This window comes from Talpa occidentalis, unplaced genomic scaffold (assembly GCF_014898055.3).
Source record: "Talpa occidentalis isolate TD23 unplaced genomic scaffold, MPIMG_talOcc4v2.1 talOcc4.4, whole genome shotgun sequence".
NCBI classification, from domain to species: domain Eukaryota; kingdom Metazoa; phylum Chordata; class Mammalia; order Eulipotyphla; family Talpidae; genus Talpa; species Talpa occidentalis.
Genome location: NW_023604295.1, coordinates 134,411,944 through 134,434,678, shown reverse-complemented (window position 1 = coordinate 134,434,678; position 22,735 = coordinate 134,411,944). Strand labels below are relative to the sequence as shown.

At 37.0% G+C, this 22,735-nt stretch overlaps 1 protein-coding gene across 4 annotated transcripts in view; it reads right to left on the bottom strand.

Moving 5' to 3' along the window:
• The window catches only part of CLCN3 (chloride voltage-gated channel 3), a 74,405-nt gene that overhangs the window by 50,093 nt on the left and 1,577 nt on the right, over nt 1-22,735 (bottom strand). For 3 of the 4 annotated variants that reach the window (XR_008554026.1, XM_037526429.2, XM_054701043.1), the window contains exon 2: nt 12,149-12,324. The exons of the other annotated variant lie outside the window; for it this stretch is intronic. Coding sequence is in view for 2 of the 3 variants with exons in the window: in XM_037526429.2 (XP_037382326.1) it covers nt 12,149-12,308 (160 nt within the window). In the remaining variant the exon portion in view is untranslated. The remainder of the gene's footprint in view (nt 1-12,148; nt 12,325-22,735) is intronic. 4 annotated transcript variants of the gene reach the window in all.

Sequence of the window (22,735 nt, the reverse complement as noted above, 5' to 3'; positions counted from 1 at the left end):
AAGGCTTTCATGAACAATTCAAACTACTTAGCCACAAACTCAATGCAGCACAAAAGAAGAGGAAATTCTCAAAAATGAGAAGCCAGGATACTGAAAAAACACTGATTTTGTTACATTTATACTCCACAACCTAAGTTTTAGTTTTCAACATAGCTGACTGGTTACTCAATCTATCACATGACTACAAATATGAAGTTTCTCTCATAAACATCATACATCAACCACTTTTTCAAAATCAGGACCAAAAATGGCTAATATTTTTAACGCCTAACCAGTCCCCTTTCAAGGTATTTATTTGTCAAATATGCTCATATATGAATAACAAGCTGGTACAACGACTGAGAAAAAGACATTAAGAGTTCCAAATTTTAGGGCCTCCCTGGTGGTACAAGGGGTTAAGCACAGTACTAGGAAGCTATCCGCAGCGTCTGCGGCACCAGTTCGATCCCCGGCACCAGTTCGATCCCCGGCAGTTCCCGTATGCACAAATAAATAAATGTTTTTTTAAAAAGTTTAAAAAAGAGTTCTAAATTCTAGAAATATTAAAATGCAAATATACCCAAATTTACATTAAGTACAGATTCACTAAATGCCATGCTTTCAGCTTCAGCTAAATTGCAATTAACACTTAAGGAATTATCGTTTGTTGGGTTTTGCTGAAGCATCAAAGAAAAATATTCAAAACGATCTGCAAAGGCTACTAAAGTATTGCCTCCCTTTCTCACTATCTATATTCATATATAGCTAAATCTCAGATTGAATGGAGAAGCTGATATTAGAAACTAGATGTTTTCTAGTAAGACCGACATTAGAGGAATTTGCAAAAATGTGAAATGTATCTGAAATTATTTTTGTTTTGAAAAAATCTATATTTCATTAAAATGTTATTGATCTTACAATGCAATGAGTTTGTTATTTTTAAATAAATTATTTTTAAATAATAAAGGTTTGTGATTTTAGATTTTAATCATAAATACTGATAGAAATAACCTACATTGGGCCTCCCCGGTGGCGCAGGTTGAGCGCTGGTTTGTGAAGCTACCCGCGGCCTCTGCAGCGCTGGTTCGATCCCTGGCCACCAAGCGAGGGTCCCACATGGCGCGCAGACCTCTCCTGCCGCCTGCTGCTCCCCTCAGCAGTGCACTTCGGTCCTTCTGCCTGCTCTGCTCCCCGCTCTGGCTCTGGTGAATTCTCTCACCCTCCCGTGCTTCTGACTGTACCCAGTGCTTGTATAAATAAATAAAATAAATCTTTAAAAAAAAAGTAATTAAAAAAAAACAACAAAAAAGAAATAACCTACATTAAAGAAAAAAAGCTTGCTAGAGTTCTCAATAATTTTTTAATAATAGAAAGGGATCCTGAGAATAAAAGTTCTGAAAACTCCTGCCTTAAAAGATACACTAACAAGAAATATTACTCAAAGTCAGGTATTTTGTAGATACTTCCGAGAGTGCTTTGTTTTGTTTTACTTTTTTTTGAATGTCTGTGGTTGCTACTCCTTTTAAAATTTACCATTGCATAAATTATCATGGTTTTGTCATAAGAGAAATAAGGTTTGGACATTCTGCTAATCATTAATCTATGTTTTCTAACAGGTAGGAAATATTTTTAACAAAAGATTCCTGACCTTGCCCAAGCTATAGTCTCCTATAGTCTCCACTTTTCACTAAGAGGCCTCTAGTGGTTCTAGTCAGTTAGATTTTATTGGACTCTTCAGTTCTTAAAGAAAATTAATTAATGTAAATACATAGGCCTCTCATAATCCCAAGTTATGATTCCAAGTCATTGCTACCTAATATATATCAAAGCTCAGCAAAAAAAAAAATAATAATAATAATATATATTGATGACTTCCTGAAACTATCTGTACAGTCCATCCATACAATGACACTCTAAAATACACCTATGGATCCTGCCAGACCTTTACAAATAATCAATGCTTATGCCATAATGGTGCCATTACAAAGATACATCTTGTGATTCAATTAGGCAAGAATGATGGATATTATAATAAAAGCTCTATGAAAACCACTGCTATTTATTTTTTTTCTTTTTTTTTAACTTTTATCTCTGTGTAGAAGAACTGGGGTGCAGGCCATAGGTGCAGAGGTTGCGAGGATTCACCAAAGACAGAGTGGGAAGCAGAAGAGGCAGATTTTCTGAAATACCCTGCTAAGGGAAGCAGTGGGTAAGACAGGAGAAGTTTACTGCACCATATGTGGATTAGCTCCCTGGCCAGGGATCAAAATGGTGATAGTGCTGAGATTTAACCCCTAAGCCACCAGAGAAGCCCTAATTATATTCTTGATAATCAGTTTAGTACACTAGATAGTAATCACTTTATAATGTCACTCACAACTTAAGATCAGTAACAGGGAGTATGCTGAGAAACTGGTTGGGTTTTCTTTTATGAACATGGTAAATCATTTAAACAAATAAGTTGCTTCATTTCACCTGCTGCTACAAAGTTTACAACCAAATGTGTGGTCTCCCCTCATAAAGTGTATTGGTAAAATTTTTATTGGCCTCATTTATCTCTACATTTGCTGTCACTTCCTATTGTATTCCCTTTACCCTTCTCAAATACGTATTGGATTTTGTATGTCTACATAAGCTGCTTTCATAGTCCTCCTTTTGAGTAAAACAGAACATTGATATATTCCTCACTGTAAATAAAACTGCACTTGTTTATTTATTTACTTATTTACTTATTTATATTGTTGTTCATTCTCCTTTCAGGTGTAATCCCCATAAAATTACCACCACCAACACACCCATGAACTGTCAGCATAGTCTCTTGTGCTCTTCCCTCCTTTGCCCTCCCCTTTTGATCCTTCTCCCTCCCCTTCCCCAGCTGAATGCCTCCTATTCACAGTCTGTCTTTTTATTTTCCTAATCCATGTTTGGTTACCCTATGTTCCTCCTATAAGTGAAACCATCTGATATTTTTCTCTTTCCTTCTGGCTCATTTCACCGAGCATAATCTCTTCCAGCTCTAACCATGTTGCTACAAATGTCATGGGTTTCTTTTTAATTGCTGAATAGTATTCCATTGTGTGTGTACATGTGTACACAGATATATACATGTGTACACAGATAGATATAGATATAGATATCTCACATCTTCTTAATCCAGTCATCTGTTTTGGGGCATTTAAGTTGTTTCCTTATCTTAGCTATTATAAATAGTGCTGCAATAAACAGGAGTGTAGGTTTCCTTTCGAGTAAATGTTTTTGTGAGCTTTCGGTAGATTACTAGAAATAGAATTGCTGGGTTGTATGGTAGCTCCGTTTTTTAGTAGCTTGAGCGTCCTTCACACAGCTTTCCATAGTGGTGGGACCATTTAAAACTGCATTTTTTTTTTTTAAAGATTTATTTATTTATTTATATAAGCACTGGGTACAGTCAGAAGCGCGGGAGGGTGAGAGAATTCACCAGAGCCAGAACAGGGAGCAGATCAGGCAGAAGGACCAAAGTACACTGCTGAGGGGAGCAGCGGGTGGCAGGAGAGGTCTGCGCGCCATGTGGGACCCTCGCCCGGTGGCCGGGGAGCAGCCGGGGATTGAACCGGCTCTGCAGAGGCTGCAGGCAGCTTCGCAACCCAGCGCTCAACCACTGCGCCACCAGGGAGGCCCTAAAACTGCATTTTTAAAACACCTAACAAGATCTACAAACCTGGTTAATTTGAATCCACTCCTAAGAGAGAGTTTGGTTACATGATGCTGATACCCTGCTTCTGTGTCCACAGGCCGCAGGTCTAAGAAAGGGCTAAAACCCTGGACTGTGAAGTTCAGCTTCGCCCTGAGAGGAGTTCTGGTAGGTAGCCAGCAGCCTCTAGCATGGTCACTCCCTAATCATTTCACAAAATGTTCTAGTTGAGACAGTTTTTCTGAACATCCCACCCAGAAATAATATGAAACAAATAAAATCAAAAGTATTCTGAATAAACCTAAAACTCTCAATACAGTCAAATGGAAATGACAGAATTCAATACTTTGAAGGCAATAGTGCAGAAGGTGAGGTAAGTTTTAGTACCTAGGGAAAGGTCACAAGACCCTGAATAAAAAAAATCTAACCCTGTGTCACCAAATGCCCCAAGATTTCGGGGGGGTGGGGGGACACTTTACATTTGCATTTTAGTATTTCCAAAGTTGTGTTTTGTTGGTTTTTTTTTTTTTTTAGGTTTATCTATAGATAGGGAAATAAGCTTCTAGGAATAAGCCCTCTCAACTCAATCATTTCTCTCACATTCACATTCTCTCAGTTTGAAATGAACCATATTATTCCCATCTCAGACATGAGAAAAAACATAAGAACCTAAATTTTAAACTCATTAGCATGATTATTACAAATTAATTGCTGACATTTAATTTTCTAAACAGTTGGTTGACTATAGGTAGTTCATCAGCTAATCTCATTAAATTCTACTCCAAATGAAGTACTCCTATCTAAGGGTAATACTAAAACTGTACTAATGAACATTTATGTCTTTCATTTTCTATGAAGCAAGAGCCATATGGTTCCCTTTAATGAATATGAATCTGACAACAAAATTCAGGCCCTTTCTTTCTTCTTCTTGTAATGAAAAATTGTACATTTTCCTCAAAAAATTTATTTACTTACTAAAATGACTCACTCAAATTAAATATATATATAATGTAATACATGTATCAAGTCTAACTTCTCAACCATTCACACCAGCTGAAATTTTTAATTGATACTACTAGTCAATCATTCTTATGAGATATAATATCCTATTTTTTAATCACTATATACTAAATTATTAAGAATTTATTCCAATCTGACAACACTGATTCCATTTTTGAGATTAGTAAACCCATCTCTTTACACTATTTTCAGAACAAGAGCAAGAAACAACTAATTCTATTATATACTAGAGTCAGTGAAGTCCAAAGTAGCTGTCTCTACATCTCTAATTCAGATGTTTTATTTGAGTTTTAGAGTTATATCCTTTTTTTTTAAATATTACTGTGAATGTTTCTGACATTTCACTTGAATGCCAAAGTAAAAGGAAACTGCTTAAATTTGAGGGGACAGAATCTAAAATATCTAAAGGGAAAGGGACATAGAAGAAAATAGAAACAAATCATACACTTAAATCAGTCCTCCCACAAAAGCCAGTTATTGTTCTAAGGATTCTATATACATGATTTATATGTTAAGGTCTCTACATAATTCTCAGAGCAATCATTTAAACAGTTCTACCACTGTTTAAACAGGACAAAACCAAGGTGGTATAAAGAGGCTAAGTGAGTTGCAGAAGTCACAAAGCTAGTACTCACAGCAAGGACGTAAATTCAGGTCTACAATTTGAAAGTCAAGGAATATAAGACTTTCATTCAATCCATATGCCAAAAACACTATAGGTATTTCCAGTAATTAATAATAATCTTTTTTGGTACACTAAAAAGATACTGAGTCATAAAAAGTATTTAATACCCAAATGCTTGTCCTCCTGTCCACTTCCATGTATCCTAGATACTATGACACAAAAATGAGCTTTTCCTGACATCTGTCCTGGCACATCTGAAACCCCAACTTCTTCTAGAGCATTCTCTTCCTACTAACTGTACACAGGACCATATCAGTTATGCTGAAAAACAGGATATCACTTTCTTTACAAGACATTCACTATCTCACTAAATAATGCTTAGTCCTCCTGCTAGAACTTCATGCATTATTTTCCCCTAGGATACTCTCCACAATCTAAAGGAGTTTCAAAATAATACTATTTGTTCCTAGATATAACCTTTAGAATATATACCAACCAATTTAACACTTAGAGTTATTGGTAACTGCTATTCCACATCTTTTACCTTCAACTAGACTAACTTTGAGGGCATAATCTGTACCAATGGTTGCTTACACTATAGTCGATTCCAACTTCTTCCTTAGTAATAAGATCTTATTTTGTTTGGTTGGCAATATACCTAATTTCAAATTAGGAAATGAGTCATGATTGTTTTAATTAATCAATAATCCCACTCCTCTTCATTAGTGATCAGTCTAGATATATGACTTCAAGTCTGGTCAGTAATGTAGGAAGAAGTCTGATGATATTCTAAGAAAATTATACATCCAAGTAAGAAAAAGAACAACAAAAGAAAATTCTTTTTCTTTGTGTCCTTGCCCCTATGTTCTTACTTGGCACTCTCTCCTATTGAAGACCATGAATGAAGATATTACCTATACCTGCTAAAATGCGGAAAGATGGAAAAAGCTAGGTACTCTTTTTCCTTTTTACCTCACTTAGCAGACCAAAGAGCTACTTAAACAGAGAAAAAGGGTATGTTGTTAAATGTCACATAACTTTTCAAATTAGGAATACATGTGTTCATCTGACTTATAACTATGTAATCAAAATTAGGGGGTAAAATCCAACAGTGATTAAGAGAGCAAATCACTAATAAGAGCCAAACATTGCATTTTTTTTTTAAATCAGAGAACATCCAAAGCAGCCAGAGAGAAAACAAGGCATTAGGAACCTGAAGCTCAAAAATTCTGAAAATAAGTGAAGCAAAAAGAGGTGAACTTAGAGTCTCAACCACTATTTGGCCTTGAGTCATTTCCTGATTCGTAAGTACAGACTGAGAAGCCCAGCAAAAAGTGAAGGTTGAGTTTCTAGCAGTCCGATGAGGTCAATGAAAAAATATTTCACATTCAGAAACATTAAGGCAATAAAGACTATTCTATGTCAATACTCCAGAGAAAAGGGACAAAAAGGTTCATTCCAATACGTGTTTCCACTAAACATTTGATTCCTAAAGTTCATGAGCAAAGACTGAGAAATAAGGCAAAACGCAGCAATTAGGAGACTATGATAGGGCAGAACTGTCAATAGTCTTAAAATGCCAGGAAGCTAAAACTGAATGTCAGTGCCCATCAGAGAGAAAATGTCTTGATTTTTACTTATTACTTATTACTAATTACTTATTACTTATTACTAAACTTATTACTAAACTTATTACTATTACTATTACAAACTTATTACTAAAGTCCTCAAGAGCATGCCCTAATAACAAAATAAGCCAAAAATAGGCTAACTCTCAGAAGTCTGAAACCATGTGGCAAACTTTCTCAGTCTTTAAGGTAATCAATGTAATTTGCTTCTAAGACTTCCTGTTTGCAGATAAAATTAATTAAGTAAACTTTGGTGACGATATCATCCAAAGCATAGATACTTTTTTGCTTAAAATATCCACGATCCAATCAAAAATTACAAAGCCAACAAAAGTCAAAAGATGGAAAATCAAGAGAAAATCAAGCAATGAGAATAGACACATAGGTGATCCAAATATTAAAATATTCAGAATTGGACTTTAAATGTGTTCCCAAAAGTCAGACAGAGAATCCCTGAATAAAAAAAAAATCTATCTAAATAATTAATCAAGTGGAAATTATAAGTCTGAAAAAAAACCTAAAAACTTGATCTAAAATGAGATACCACTAGACAACTGTTGTAAAAGGTAACATCCAAAACACACACAAGAACAAATGCTGACATACATGTGGAGCAACAGAAACTCCCATTTATATGCATGTAAAATAGTACAGATACTTCAGAAGACAGCCTGGCAATTTCTGACAAAACTAAACATATCCTTAAAGACAATCCAGTTACTGCATTCCTTAAAATTAAATAAAATATCCAGATGAAAAGAAAAAAAGAATAGAAAATAATGATGAGAGCATAAGCAACATGAGGGTCTTGGTGAAAAGAACTAACACACGTAACTGGAGTCCTAAAAGGAGAGTGAAAATGGCAAAAACAACATTATAAGGATACATATACTAGACAAAGTCATCCAGAGATGAAAAATAAAGTCAAATCTTAATTCAGGAAACTCTAATAACCTCAGTCAGGATAAATACAAAGAAAACCATATTTAGACATAGCCTCTTTAAATTTCTGAAAACCAAAGACCAAGAAAAAAAGTCTTCAAATAGCCCAATTGGGATGGGGGGCAATTAAGACTGATAGCTAACTTTTCAACAGAAGTAACAGAAGGCAAACACCAGAAAATCACATTCAAAATGTTCAAATAAGATAATTGTAAATCTGGAATGTGGCTACACAAAATAACCTTCAAGTAAAGGTAAAACAAAGACTTTTATTTTAAAAAGAAAGTGAACCAGGTGACAGGAGGGGCAGCCCTGTGGACTATGGTAGAGGACTACAGGTGCTTTGGTGGTAGAAGAATTATAGTGACCACACGAGGGGAGAAATCCTGTCAAAACAGTAACGAGGATGTAAAAACAATGGTACTTCATTAAAAAATTTTTAATTAAAAAAAAAGGGTCGGCCAAATCTCAAGGTAGGGTGTGAAAAGGGAAAAAAGAAAAAAAAATGAATGAACTTAACTACTGGCAGCTGATAGAAGAAATGTTAATGAGAGTTCTTTAATACAAAGATAACTCAGACATGAAGATGCAGTAAAGAATGAAAAGTAGGGCCTCCCCAGTGGTGCAGCGGTTGAGCGCTGGGTTGCGAAGCTGCCCGCGGCCTCTGCGGCGCTGGTTCGATCCCCGGCTGCTCCCCGGCCACCGAAGGAGGGTCCCGCATGGCGCGCAGACCTCTCCTGCCGCCCGCTGCTCCCCTCAGCAGTGTACTTTGGTCCTTCTGCCTGCCTGCTCCCTGCTCTGGCTCTGGTGAATTCTCTCGCCCTCCCGGGCTTCTGACTGTACCCAGTGCATGTATAAACAAAAAACAAACAAATAAATAAATAAAACATGCCTCTATAAAAATAAATAAATAAAAATTAAAAAAAAAAAAAAAATGAGGGCCTCCCTGGTGGCGCAGCGGTTGAGCGCTGGGTTGCGAAGCTGCCCGCGGCCTCTGCGGCGCTGGTTCGATCCCTGGCTGCTCCCCGGCCACCGGAGGAGGGTCCCACATGGCGCGCAGACCTCTCCTGCCGCCCGCTGCTCCCCTCGGCAGTGTACTTCGGTCCTTCTGCCTGCTCTGCTCCCCGCTCTGGCTCTGGTGAATTCTCTCACCCTCCCGCGCTTCTGACTGTACCCAGTGCATGTATAAACAAAACAAACAAACAAACAAATAAATAAATAAAAAACATGCCTCTATTTAAAAAAAAAAAAAAAAAATGAAAAGTAATGAAGAAAGTATAAAGAAGCAGCTAAATCTAAACAGACATTGACTGCACAAACAATAATAATGTCTTATGAAGTTTAAAATACATGGAAAATTTACAGAGAGAGCAAAAAATGCATGAAAAGCAGGGGGGATATAAAAGGTATTCTAAGAACCTTAAATGTTCCATGCAGTAGTTAAGAGTTCTACAAGTCATGCACCACATCACAATGTTTCAGTCAACAATGCAGTGCATACACAAAGGTGGTCCCTATATAGAACTCAGGTGATAGGCAATACCATCTCGGTGTATGTAAGCACACTCTATGATGTCATACAACAACGAAATCACCTAACAACATTATTTCTCGGAATGTATGCCCAATACATGAATGTAATCTATAGAATAAGCAGAGTTAACAACTTCTAGAGTAACCCAACAAATGTAAGAGAATTATAACAAGTTATAGGCAAGAACAGAAAAAAAAATAATGAGGCAAATTGAAAGGTGCCAGCTTTGAAACATTAAATATAAATGGACTACTAATTATAACAGACTCAAGTAAAAAAATCAAAATTCTTATCTATGTTGCATTTTTGATGTAAGGATAGACAAATATTTCAATATAACAGAAAGGAAATTTAGAAATAGACCTACTGAAATACATTCACTTAATAGATGACAATGATATCACTGCAGTACACCGGGGAGTAGAAGGATTTTTCAGAATAAATGATACTGGCTCAATTAGTTATCCATATGGGGAAAAAAAGGAATCTAAACCCTTAATTCATATCACATATAAAAGATGCAGGCAAATTATAAATCTAAATGTGAAAAACACACAAAATAAAACCTATTGAAGAAAATGGGAGTATATCTTTATGACCTTGGGGCATGGGAAGATTTCTTAAAGCAGAACACAAAAAAAAATAATCAAAGAGATTAAATGGATTTCATTAGAACTAATGACCTTGTCATCAAAAGATGGCATTAAGAGAGTGAGAAAGGGCCCTCCCTGGTGGCGCAAGGGGTTAAGCACCACCCTATGAAGCAATCCACAGCCTCTGCAGCACGAGTTTGACCACTGGCCGGACAGGGAGCAACCCACATGGCACAGCAGACTTCTCCTGATTCGCTCACTGCTCCCCTCAGCAGTGTATTTCACTCAGTCTGCCTGTTCTGTTCCCCACTCTGTCTCTGGTGAGTCCTCTTAGCCCCCGCTTCTCTGGCCCGTACCCCAGCTCTTGTATGCATAAATAAATAAATCTTAAAATAAAAAAAAAGAGAGAGTGAGAAGGCACACCACAGAGTGAGTGAAGACATTTATAATACATATGACTGACAAAAGACATAATCAGAATGCAATATGGACAAAATAGGCTCTTCAAAAGCACCGATCTAAAAAGCCCATAAACATACAAACAGGCATTTAAACACATAAGCTGTCAAGCAATATAAGTTAAAACCAAAACGTAAAGACTACTGCACCCATAATAGAGTAGTCACAATTTTTTAAACTGGTAATATAAAAAAATTGGTGAAGATGTGGAACAACTAAACCACTCTCATGCTGCTGGTAGGAATATACAGACTACAACCACTTCAGAAGTGTCTCTGACTGTACCTGGTAGCTTATAATTAATAACTTCCACCCCAAGATACACAGCTCACAACATTCTGTTTATAATATGCACTAAAAGAGAGGTGCATATTCACAGCAGCATTAACAGCCAAAACCTGAATGTAAATAAATAAAACTAACCATCCATCAACAATATATGGACAGAATGGCAGCACATTCATACAATGGGATACTACATGACAGCAAAAATAAATTCATCATTGCTATGTTCAACAACATACATAAATCTCAAAACAAGTAAATGACACCCTGCCAGACACAAAGAGTATATATAATTCTACTTTATATGAAGGTTACACACCTGCGAAACTAATCTATGGTGGCAGACATCAAAATATTAGTTACTTTTAAAACTGGAAGGGGAACAAGGGTGATTTCTAGGTAAGTTGGTAATATTTTATTTTTTGATTAAAAATAGTTACATGAAAGGTGACTTTTCATATGCCCTCTGGTTTCAAAATTATTCACAGTCATGAAGATTAAGTTGGAGGTTACCAAGAACTTGTTTTACAGTGTTTTCAAGTCTAATGAAGAACTCCGACATTTAGAAATAAAAAAGAAATGAATATTTTAAATATTTTATTTTCTGGAAAAAAAGAAAGAAAAGTAGCTAAATGAGTATGTTCACTCTATGGAAATTCATCAGTTTCCACACTTATAATGTGATGACTATTGGGAATAGTTAATTTTATGGGTCAACTTGTCTAGGCTAAGTGATGCACAGATAGCTGGTAGCCTAGCTAGGTAGAATGAATAAAAGAAGATGACCTCACCAATAAAAGTAGGGATCATCCAAAAAGCTGAGGATTTTAACAGAACAAAGGAGAGAGAAAGAGTGAATTTGCTATCTGCTTGCAGTGGGACATTTAGCTTCTGGCCCTGGTCATCAGTAGTCCTGCCTCTGGGACTCTAGAACCAGTGACTTATACCTCTGGCTCCTTTAGATCTCCTGTGATTGGGTGTGGACTATACCACCATCTTTCCTGGACTTTCCATTTGCAGGTCTCTTTTGTGGGAGGTCTCAACCCCCACAATCACGTGATAGCTCTTTCTATATATCTATATTCTATCAGTTCTGTTACTCTGAGAACCCTAAATACAACTTTAAATCTCTATATGACTTTAAATTTTACTCAAATGCAAGATTTTCTTTTGCTACAAGGTTTATTTTTGGCACAGAAAATGTTTTAGAACTAGACAGAAGTGACAGGTGCACACCAATATGAATGCACTAAATGCCACTGAGTTGTATACTTTAAAATGGTTAAAGTTTCATGACTTACACCTCACTTTTTTTGAAAGTTACCCCAAAATTGAACATCAATAAAACAATGTATATATTTATTAGTGGACACTCATGACTACAAATATTAAGAGTTGTAATAGCAAACTTACCAACTGCTGTGTCACCATCTAATAAATTGTCATCTTCAGAAGTCTGAAAATCCATAATAACACCTGCTCCATCTAAAAGTTCCTCATCACTACTTGCACTTGTTATACTGTTGTAGCTGTTTCTATAGTAGCCTCTATGGAACAGCTGCTCAGACTCCATTTAGCTGTCTGATTATCTGAAAAAGGGGGAAAAAATGGTTTTAACATTTTCCCAACATATAAATCATCTAGTTTAACATGAGATGATTTACAATTCTATTCTCACTATGCAGCTGTAAAAAACAAAGAATGAAGAACTTCTTCAGACAGTGGTATAAAACAATCTCCGATACGAATAGTTAAATTAAAAAACTAAGCACAGAGCAGCATTTATAGCATACTACAGTATATGGGGTGGGGGTGAGGGCTCCAAAAGAAAAAAAGGGAGAATAAATAGTGTATAATTGCTGTGGAGGAATTTACAAGAAAGCTATCCATAGGGAAGCAAACAAGATGGCTGAAGTATCAGGTCTAAAGAGAACCTGACCCTTTTGAATATTTCACCAGGTGCAAGTATTAATTTTAAAAAATCAATACTATAATTTAAAATGTTTCAAACTACTAATTACATTCTTGTTTTCATCATTTTAAAATTAAAATTGTCTGAGCCCATAATCAAATATCAGCCATGGAGAATATGATAAGTAACAATTTTCTGGTTTGTTAATGCTATGAATTGCTTTGAAATGTTTTGAACTGCATGTTTTCCTTGTCCTGTCTATACTCCTAAATTGTTTGATTTTTAAAATAAACCTACCTACTTGCTCATCATCAAAATGAGAGTTGACTATAAATGTGGTGACATTAGTAATAGTTGTTAAATGTTAACAAGTGGAACTTGAAAGATACAGTAATAAAAGTAGACAAACCAGTGAAACTTGAAATATAAGACTTATTAGGCTTGTCACAGTAAGTACATACAGAAAATAAAGGACGAATGGAAGTATGCATATTCCAATTTCAGTATTGAATTTTAAGACTGAAAACTTAAGTGTTTTAAGACAATCTACTATTCTCAGTAAATATTCCTTCTGAACATGGAAAAATAACTTCAAAGAGCTGTAATTGTTAAAAACTGTTAAACTTGGGCCTCCCCTGGTGGCGCAGCAGTTGAGCGCTGGGCTGCGAAGCTGCCCGCAGCCTCTGCAGCGCCGGTTCAATCCCTGGCCCCTGGCGAGAGTCCCACATGGTGCAACAAACCTCTCCTGCTGTGCCCGCTGCTCCACTCAGCAGTGTATTTCATCAGTTTGCCTGCTCTGCTCCCCACTCTGGCTCTGGTGAAATCTCTCTGGTGAATTCCCTCCCGTGCTTCTGACTGTACCCAGTGCTTGTATTAATAAATTAATTAATTAACTAATTAATTAATCTAAAAAAAGATTTGATTAAAAAATAATAATTTTATATTGACCCCATGTTGAAATAATACTTTAGATAAACCAGGTTAAATAAAATGTTACTTAAATGAATCTCACCATTTTTTTTTTAATATTTTATGTGGATACTAAAAAGTTTTATTTTTTTTTTAAAGATTTATTTATTTATGCATACAAGAGCCGAGTTACAAGCCAGAGATATGGGGGGTGAGAGGATTCACCAGAGACAGAGTGGGGAACAGAACAGGCAGAAACACACTGCTGAGGGGAGCAGCGGGCAATACAGGAGAGGTCTGCCTAGCCATGTGGGTTGCTCCCTGGCTGGCCAGGGATCGAACTCGTGCTGCAGAGGCAGCGGATTGCTTCATAGTGCGGTGCTTAACCCCTTGCGCCACCAGGGAGGCCCCTAAAAATTTTTAAATTGTATGTGTGACTAGCATTTTATGGTAACATAAAGGGAATACAAAGAAGTAATCTAGATACAAGTGTTAAATGTTTTTAGGCTCTAAATTTAATTCCTAGGCTTACTCACAAACAAGCACTTAAACTACAACACAGCAGTTGAAAGTTTGCATATTTAAAAAAAAGCAAAACTACTATTTTTTATTTTGATGTGGTATCTACAGTCATGTGTCACTTGTCACTGTTCCTTCTTGTCCCAAAAAAATGTTAAATCGGGCCTCCCCGGTGGCGCAGTGGATTGAGCGATGCACTGTGAAGCTGTCAGCAGCCTCTGAAGCACGGGTTCCATTCCCCGCTGGCCAAGGAGCAAACCATATGGTGTGGCAGACCTCTCCTGCCTTGCCCGCTGCTCCCCTCAGCAGTGTCTTAGGTCCATCTGCCTGTTCTGCTCCCCGCACTGTCTCTGGTGAATTTTCTCACCCTCCCGCACCTCTGACCTCTACCCCAGTTCTTGTGCAAATAAATAAAATCTTAAAAAAAAGAAACACCATTGATATAAAAAAAAATGTTAAACCCATTTTAAAATAATTTGTTAGACACACTCTACATTGCAAATATGTTCTTGTAGTTATAAAGATTAGAGCTAATCGATGAAAATCTCCAAAGATAAAGCCTGGTTTACTGCAGTATATTTATAAATGACCTAAGTATTTATCAAGTGCCCCTCTAATCTGATCACCTGCACAGCAGTCAGCCTGGTCTTGCTTTTCTAAAAAAGCAAGTCTGATCAATAACCTCTCTCCACTCCATGAATTAAAATGTTAATCGTTTCTCACCATCCTTAGAAGACAAAAACTGTAAGTAAGACAGCAGACAAAGTCAGATGCAGCCTAGCTTCTGCCTAGTTCTCCAGTTTCATTTGGGACCGTTCTGGCAGGACTTTATACGCGGTGATGTTCCCATCTCAGTCCTACCAGGCTGTTTCCTGTTTCATGTCCCAGGGTCTTTGTTGCTCCCTGGACCAGGAACACGCCCTCTCCTCTTCATCTTATTTACTCCCTCACTCACTCTTCAAATCTCACATTAAATGCCCCTTTATTTATTTAACAAACTCCTAGTTTACTACATATTAGGCACTATCCCAAACATATTACAAATTAACTCAATATTTTTTTTTATCTCTCTACAGCACTCCTGACAATTGTAATATAACTCTGATTACTTACTTAATGTCTCTCTTCCCCTCTAGAATATGAGTCATATGGTTTGGCACGGTGTCCACTTTTTCTGAACACTGCATATTCAAAAATTAGCACAGTTCCTGGCACATAGGTTTTCAATTATTTTCTAAGTAAAATTTTTATTTTGATGTGGTAACTACACAGTCATGTGTCACTTGTCAGCAAGGATAAATTCTGAGAAACAGATTATTAGGATGTTTCGTAGTGGTATTAACATCACAAAGTGCAGTAACACAAACCTAGATGACACAGACAACTACACACCAAGGCTAGATGGTATTGCCTATTGGGATCATCATTCTCAATGCAGTCTGTCATGGACTGAAATGTCATTAAGCAACACATGACTAGAATATTATGAATATTATTCAGCCATTAAAAAAAAAGAATAAGGGCCTCCCTGGTGGCACAAGGGATTAAGCACCACACTATGAAGCAATCCACAGCCTCTACAGCATGAGTTTGATACCTGGCCAGCCAGGGAGCAACCCACATGGGGCAGCAGACCTCTCTTGACTCGCCCGCTGCTCCCCTCCGCAGTGTATTTCAGTCAATCTGCCTGTTCTGTACCCTGCTCTGTCTCTGGTAGATCCTCTCACCCCCACCCCATACCTCTGGCCTTTACCCCAGCTCTACATGCATAAATAAATAAAATATTTTAAAAAAAAAAGAACCCTTGCCAATTGCCACAACACGGATGGAAGTTGAGGACATCATGCTAAGAAAAATAAATCAGACAAACAAAGATAAAAAACATATGGTCTTACTTACAGATACAGAGCACAGATTGGTGGTTGGTGGTGGGGATAAAGGGGTTTAGGGTGGGAAAATCCGTGGGGGGCTGGAAGTAGGAAAACTGAGTGAAGGTAGTCAATAGGTACAAACTTCCAGTTGTAAAATAAGTCATGGAGTATAATGTACAATATGGTAACTATAGTTAATAATACTATATTGGGCCTCTCTGGTGGCGCAGACAGTTGAGTACAGCACTGTGAAGCTGTCCACAGTCTCTGCAGTGCAGGTTCGATCCCCACCAACCTCGGAGCAACCCACATGGTGAGCAGACCTCTCCTGTCTCACCCACTGCTCCCCTCAGCATTGAATTTCGTCAGTCTGCCTGTTCTTTTCCCTGCTCTGTCTCTGGTGAATCTGGCCTGCACCCTGGTTCTTGTATAAATTAATAAATCTTTAAAAAATAATAACACTATATTGCATATTTGTAAGTCCCAAAGAGAGTAAATCATAAAAGTTCTCATCATAAAAATAAAACTGCAACTATGTCTAAAGATTGTTAACTAGGTTTATTGTAATAATTACTCACAATGTATACAAATATCAAGCCACAATGTGATACTATCAGTAATATGTTCTTTGTTAATTATACCTCAATTTCATTTTAAAAAATTGAGATAATTGTGATTTCACACAGCTGTAATAAATAATAAAGATTCTGTGTTTCTACCAGTGGTAATATCTTGCAAAACTGTAATATAATACCACAATCAGTACACTGACAATGATAGTCAAGATGTAAAACATTTGCATCACAAGATTCCTGATGTTGTCCCCAAATAGCCACATTCACTTTCCTCCAACCCTCCTTCCCTCATCCTCAACCCCTGGAAACCCATTATCTGTTTTTGATTTTTATAATGTCATTTTTCAAAGTTATATAAATGGAATCATATATTTCTTTTGGGGATTCTCTGAAGATTCATCCAGGTTGTTACATTTATCAGAAGTTCTTTCCTTTTCATTACCAAAAGTATTTCATGATATGGATATACCAATTTGTATAACCATTTACCCACTGAAGAATGTGCAGTTCTTTTCCTGTTTTGGCTATTATAAATAAAGCTATCATGACTATACACATCTTTTTAACATGGAAAAAAGGTCAAAATTTTTCAATAACATATATACCTCCTATTTACATGAAAGAGACTCAGTAAAAATGGAGTAACATCACTAGACAGATTTGTGCGTGAATGTAAGTCTTTATTTCTCTGCAATAAATGCCAAGAAGTGCAACAGCTAGGTCAGTACATGTTTAGGTTTTTAATAAACTGCCAAACTGTTTTTCATATTCCTACCAACATGTCTGTATGATCCCAATTTCTCCACATAGTCACCAGCATTTGGTGGTATTACTGTTTTTTACTTTAGCCATCCTGATAGGTGAGCAGTGATAGCATTATTTTAATTTATATATTCTTAATGGTAATGATACTGGAACATCTTTTTCTGTATTTATTTTCTATGTGCATATCCTTTCCAGTGAAATGACTACTCATTCTTTTGTCCATTTTCTAATTGGATTCTCTCTTTACTGTTGAGTTTTATATTTTAGACTATATTGTAAGTCTTAGTCCTGGCAACTTTTTTATAAGACATAGGTCGTTGAAGTTTTAGGGTTCTTTTGGTTAACATATGGATGTGCAATTGATCCAGCAACATTTTTTGAAAAGGTTATCCTGCTTCCTCTGAATTGTTTATGTGCCTTTATGAAAAATTAGTTGGGCATGTTTGTGCAGGTTTATTTCAGAGTTCTCTATTCCATGCTTCTCTGACTATAACAATACCACACAGTCTTGACTACTGATATATGTCTTGAAATTGAGTCAATTGCTTTATTCTTATTTTTCAAAATTGGTTTAGTTATTTCTAGTTCTTATGCCTTTCTGTATAAATATTAGAATATCCCTGTCTATATCCACAAAATCTTGATAGGTCAATTAATACTCATAGCATGAGTGAACAACAAGTATATAACAAAAGAGTACTACATCTCTACCTGAATATTATATGAGAATTCAAATTTAACAAGACCTAAACTGAATATATATTTGCCTAAAACTTGCTTGTCTCCCTACACTCTCTCTCAGTTTACTGGGTGACCACATACCTAGTAGTCAAAATTAGTTTTCTGAGTCACTCAGTTAACACTATTCCACAAACAGCCTAGAATTTACAGTTCTATTCCCCATTCTTCAGGGAAGGGAGAGGGACTAACACAAGGTTAATGATCCATCATGCCTATGGAAAGAAGATTCCATAAAATCTCAACAGTACAAGGTTCAGAGGGCTTCCAGATTGGCAAACACATGTACTCCAGAGGGAGACACACCCCAACATGACAGGATAGAATTCTTTTGCGCAGGACCCTCCCCAATCTCACCCAATGTATCTCTTAATCTAAATGTTCATCTGTATCCTTTACCATAACTTCTTATAATAAACCAGTAAACTTAAGTTAGCTGTTTCCCTAAGTTCTGTGAGTTGCTCTCACAAATTAAGTGACATTTAGGAGGGAAATCACAGTCTGATTTGCAGCCAGGCTGGACAGAAGTTGTGGATAACCTGAGAACCTTCTACTTACAAATGGCATCTCAAGTGGGATGGGAGCACTCTTGTGGTACTGAGAACACATAGGTTCTGACACTATCTACCTGGAGACAGCATTGAGTTGAACTGTAGGAAACCCAGCTGATGTTCTACATGAGAATTCCCTGATATCAGAGGAAAACCTCCACATTGTTGGTGACCAGACATGTCAGAAGCTAAGTGTTCTATGTGAAAGTAAAGGAGACACTCATGGAAGAAACAGAATGAGTAGAGAAGAACTGGGTTTTCCCTTTCAAAGAAAAGAAAAACTGAATTGTCCCCTTTACAAAAAGACATACAAATTACAACAGTCTGGTATGGTCAGTGCCATAGGAGAGGCAATATAAGGTATTAGTAACAATAAAAAAGAATAAGCATACTGCCTGGGAAAGCGTGTGAACACTTAGCAAATGTGTAAGCAGAGGATTAGGATGTGTGAACTAGACTATGAGGTGAAAAGTCAATCAGATAAGGAAAAAGCACATACAAAAACACAAAAGCTAAATATCAAAACCCGCTTGGGTAACTTAAGAGTAGGGGACTAGAGAATAACTAGAGGGATGGATGAGGCCAGACCAAGAAGGGAAGGATTCACAAGTAATGCTACGGAACTTACATACTCATTTATACACATCTCATGTGGATATAATAAACTATTAAGAGATTTAAAAGAGAAACCACATGATCAGATATGAATGTCAGCAGGCCAACACTAGCAGCAGTGTTGAAGATAGATGAGACAAGCAAGAAACTGAGAGTCTAAAGACAAGGAGAGGAGTTTGGTGACCTTATTCAAGTAGACCTTTGAACAACTGTAAATATGAGATAGTCAGGGCATAATTGACATAGCTATAAGGAAATATCTAAGAGGACTTAGTAACTAATAAAATGTGGAAATGGGGCCTCCTTGGTGGCGCAGGGGTTAAAGTCTCAGCATTATCAAGCTATCGCCAGCCCCTGCGGCAGGAGTTCGATCCCTGGCCAGGGAGCAAACCAACATGGTGCAGCAGACCTGCCCACTGCTCCCCTCAGTGTATTTCAGTAGATCCACCTGTTCTGCTCCCCACTCTGTCCCTGGTGAATCCTCTTACCCCCTGCACCTCTGGCCCACATCCCAGCTCTTGTATACATAAATAAAATAAATATTTTAAAAATAAAAAGTGGAAATGTAGTAGAAATCTAAGACATCAGCTAAGTTTCTGACTGCACTATTGATACAAAACTATTGGAAAAAACAAAGCTCAGTATCCCAGAGTTTATAGGGCTCAAGAGTAGAGTGTTCTTTTCAACAGTAGGATCACACGTCCAGGTTTTAGCCCTATTCAAAGGCAGACTACAATGGAGGGAACGATTGCTTCAGTAATCTAGCAATGAAACGGAAAACACTAAGCAACACATCACCAGAAGGGGGACAGAGGGTGCAGAAATAGGGAGGCCCTGGAAATGGGTAGCCAAAAGACCCATTGCCTGATGTAGCTCCCAACAAAATTTTCCTCTCTCAAAAAGAAGCCTGGTTAAGGCTGAGGACCATGGCTAACTCAAAGTGTGTAGGTCAGCTATCTGGATGGTATGATAAACAGAAAAGTGGGCACATTTCTTTTTAAGTCAAAGAAGAAATGAAAATTCTAAATTTTAGCAATTAGACAGACAAAAGTTTCAAAAGCAACGATGGCAGGGAGATGAAGCTCTGACTCATCTAACATTCCTATGCAAGGCACATTTTCATATTTTAAGAACTGTATGTGCTAAGTATTGCTCAAAAATAAAAAATGTGACAATGAATTCCAACATAGTCACTATTCATTTATAATGCTTATAGAATTACTACTAAGGTACTAGAAATTGTAAAAAACATAAACACAATTTTACTGATGACATCATGTTTTTACAGACACTATAGCTTCCACCAAACTTCAGCATAAATTAAATTATATACTGTCCTCAAAGAGGATATTGTAAAATTTTCCTATAAACTTACTTTATAAAAGGTAGTGCCTGACAAATGTCACAGAATACACAAGAATTATAATTCAAAGAAAAGATCACATCCTGTGTAACTGATAAACCTTCTTTAAAAGAAACACACTTGAGTTGGACGTTTAAAAAGCTATAGAGAATTTTACAGGGCAGAGAAGGGAAAAATGATTATTTGAAACAAATGTACCAGCATAAATCAAGTTATGGAGTTCAGAAAGCAACAAAAACATTTGTTTCTTTTTTCTTTGTTTTTTTATTTATACAAGCACTGGGTATAGTCAGAAGCGCAATTGCGGGAGGGTAAGAGAATTTCCCAGAGCCAGAGGGGAGAGCAGAGCAGGCAAACTGATGAAGTACACAGCTGAGGGGAGCAGCGGGTGGAGGGAGAGGTCTGCGCGCCATGTGGGACCTTCACCCGGTTGATGGGGATCGAACCAGTGCTGCAGAGGCTGCGGGCAGCTTCTCAACCCAGTGCTCAACCGCTGCGCCACCGGGGAGGCCCAGCAACAAAAACATTTGGATGTGAGTATGTGCACAGACGACGAAAAGGTTTCCTGGTCAAGTAAGTTTAGGTTATAAAACACACTCTCATCTACAACTGTAATGGATAACAGCATATGAAAGGTTCTAGACAAAACTAGTAGTAAACATTAACAACATAAGCAAAAGTTATGAACGGCTTCTCAAATTTATTCTACCAAGAGATGACTCCCATTCACTCACCACACAGAACATCAAGAAACTTAGGTCTGGCATCAAAGGTAGTAAGAAAGAAATTTACGCTGATTCAAATTGTCAATATACAAGATACCATAATGATGAAACTAATTTTCTCTAAAAGTAACATTATTTGAGATTTTATCCTTAGTGTTCAATAAGTTAGCTACAGATCCAAATTGCAGTGCCTTATATATTTTTTCTTAAAAAAAAAAGTTTAAGTGGATAACCAGCTAAAAGAAGTAGCTCTCCAGAAAGAAGAAAATTTCCTAAACTCAGAAAAATTGTTAAAGCCATTTAAAAGGTAAATCCTGGATGATTAAGGAAACTCACACAAACACAAATACATTCACTGACAATTCAGAGTATAAAAGGGAAGGAAGGTAAACAATAACCCAACAAAACAATGCTGTGAAAGACTGACACATTGAATATTAAGTAATTTTCATGATTTAAAAAGCAGAACCTGTTCAACTACTTTCCATTCAATGCAAGAAATACATTCATTTAACTTGGTTCCCATCAGAATTGCAGATCATATTGCATATCATGCAACATCTTTGTATTTCAGCAATGCAAATGGACAGTTTCCCCACATGGACTCATCCTCCATTTCCTTCTTAACTGAAAGACACTTAAGACTCAAAATGAATCATAGCTACAATGGTTATGGACACAGATGAATGTGCATAAGGAAAGTTTCTTAGAATAGTACTGGATGAAGATTTTTTTAACACAATTTTCTAGCTCCTGCAATTTCACATTATTTTTATAATTGAAAAATAAATGAACCTATGGTGCTCTATCTCTCACCCTATACTGGGTCTAGCGTTTTGCCTAGTCTTACTTGCAATACAGCACAGCGATTGAGAGGAAGCGTTCTTACCGTCAAGCTCTGCTATCAGTTCTGTCATTTACTGAAACCTTGGGCAAGTTAAATAATTCCTTCATGCCTCAGTTTCCACATCCATACAACGGTATACTAAAAGTACTTGTTTTTATGGGATTGGTGTGAGAATTGAGGTTACCCTCAAAAACAACTGAGAAAAAATCCTGAGCCATAGAATTCACTCAACAATGATTAATACTTATTAAACTGTATTTTTCAATTTTGATCCATGCTGACAAGTTTGACTACAAAGTCAGCTTAAAGTTCCACAAAACAGTGATGTGGCCAAACCCCACAGGACACTGCTTTGATATCTGACCCACCACAGAGATCAAATCTGGCTTCCTGAGCGGTCTGAAAGTTATGACCAACATCTCACAACAGGAAATGGAAAGCTTATCGCCAACAGGATCTGGAAAATAGCCAATTTACTAACAAAACCACAACCTCAGCAAATCTCTTCCTCTGAACTGTAAATATCCAAAACCAAGTTAAATATGTACATTCCTAATGAGCTCCGTATGAGTGAAAACACAACTTTCAAGTAAAGATAGATGTGGTAGAT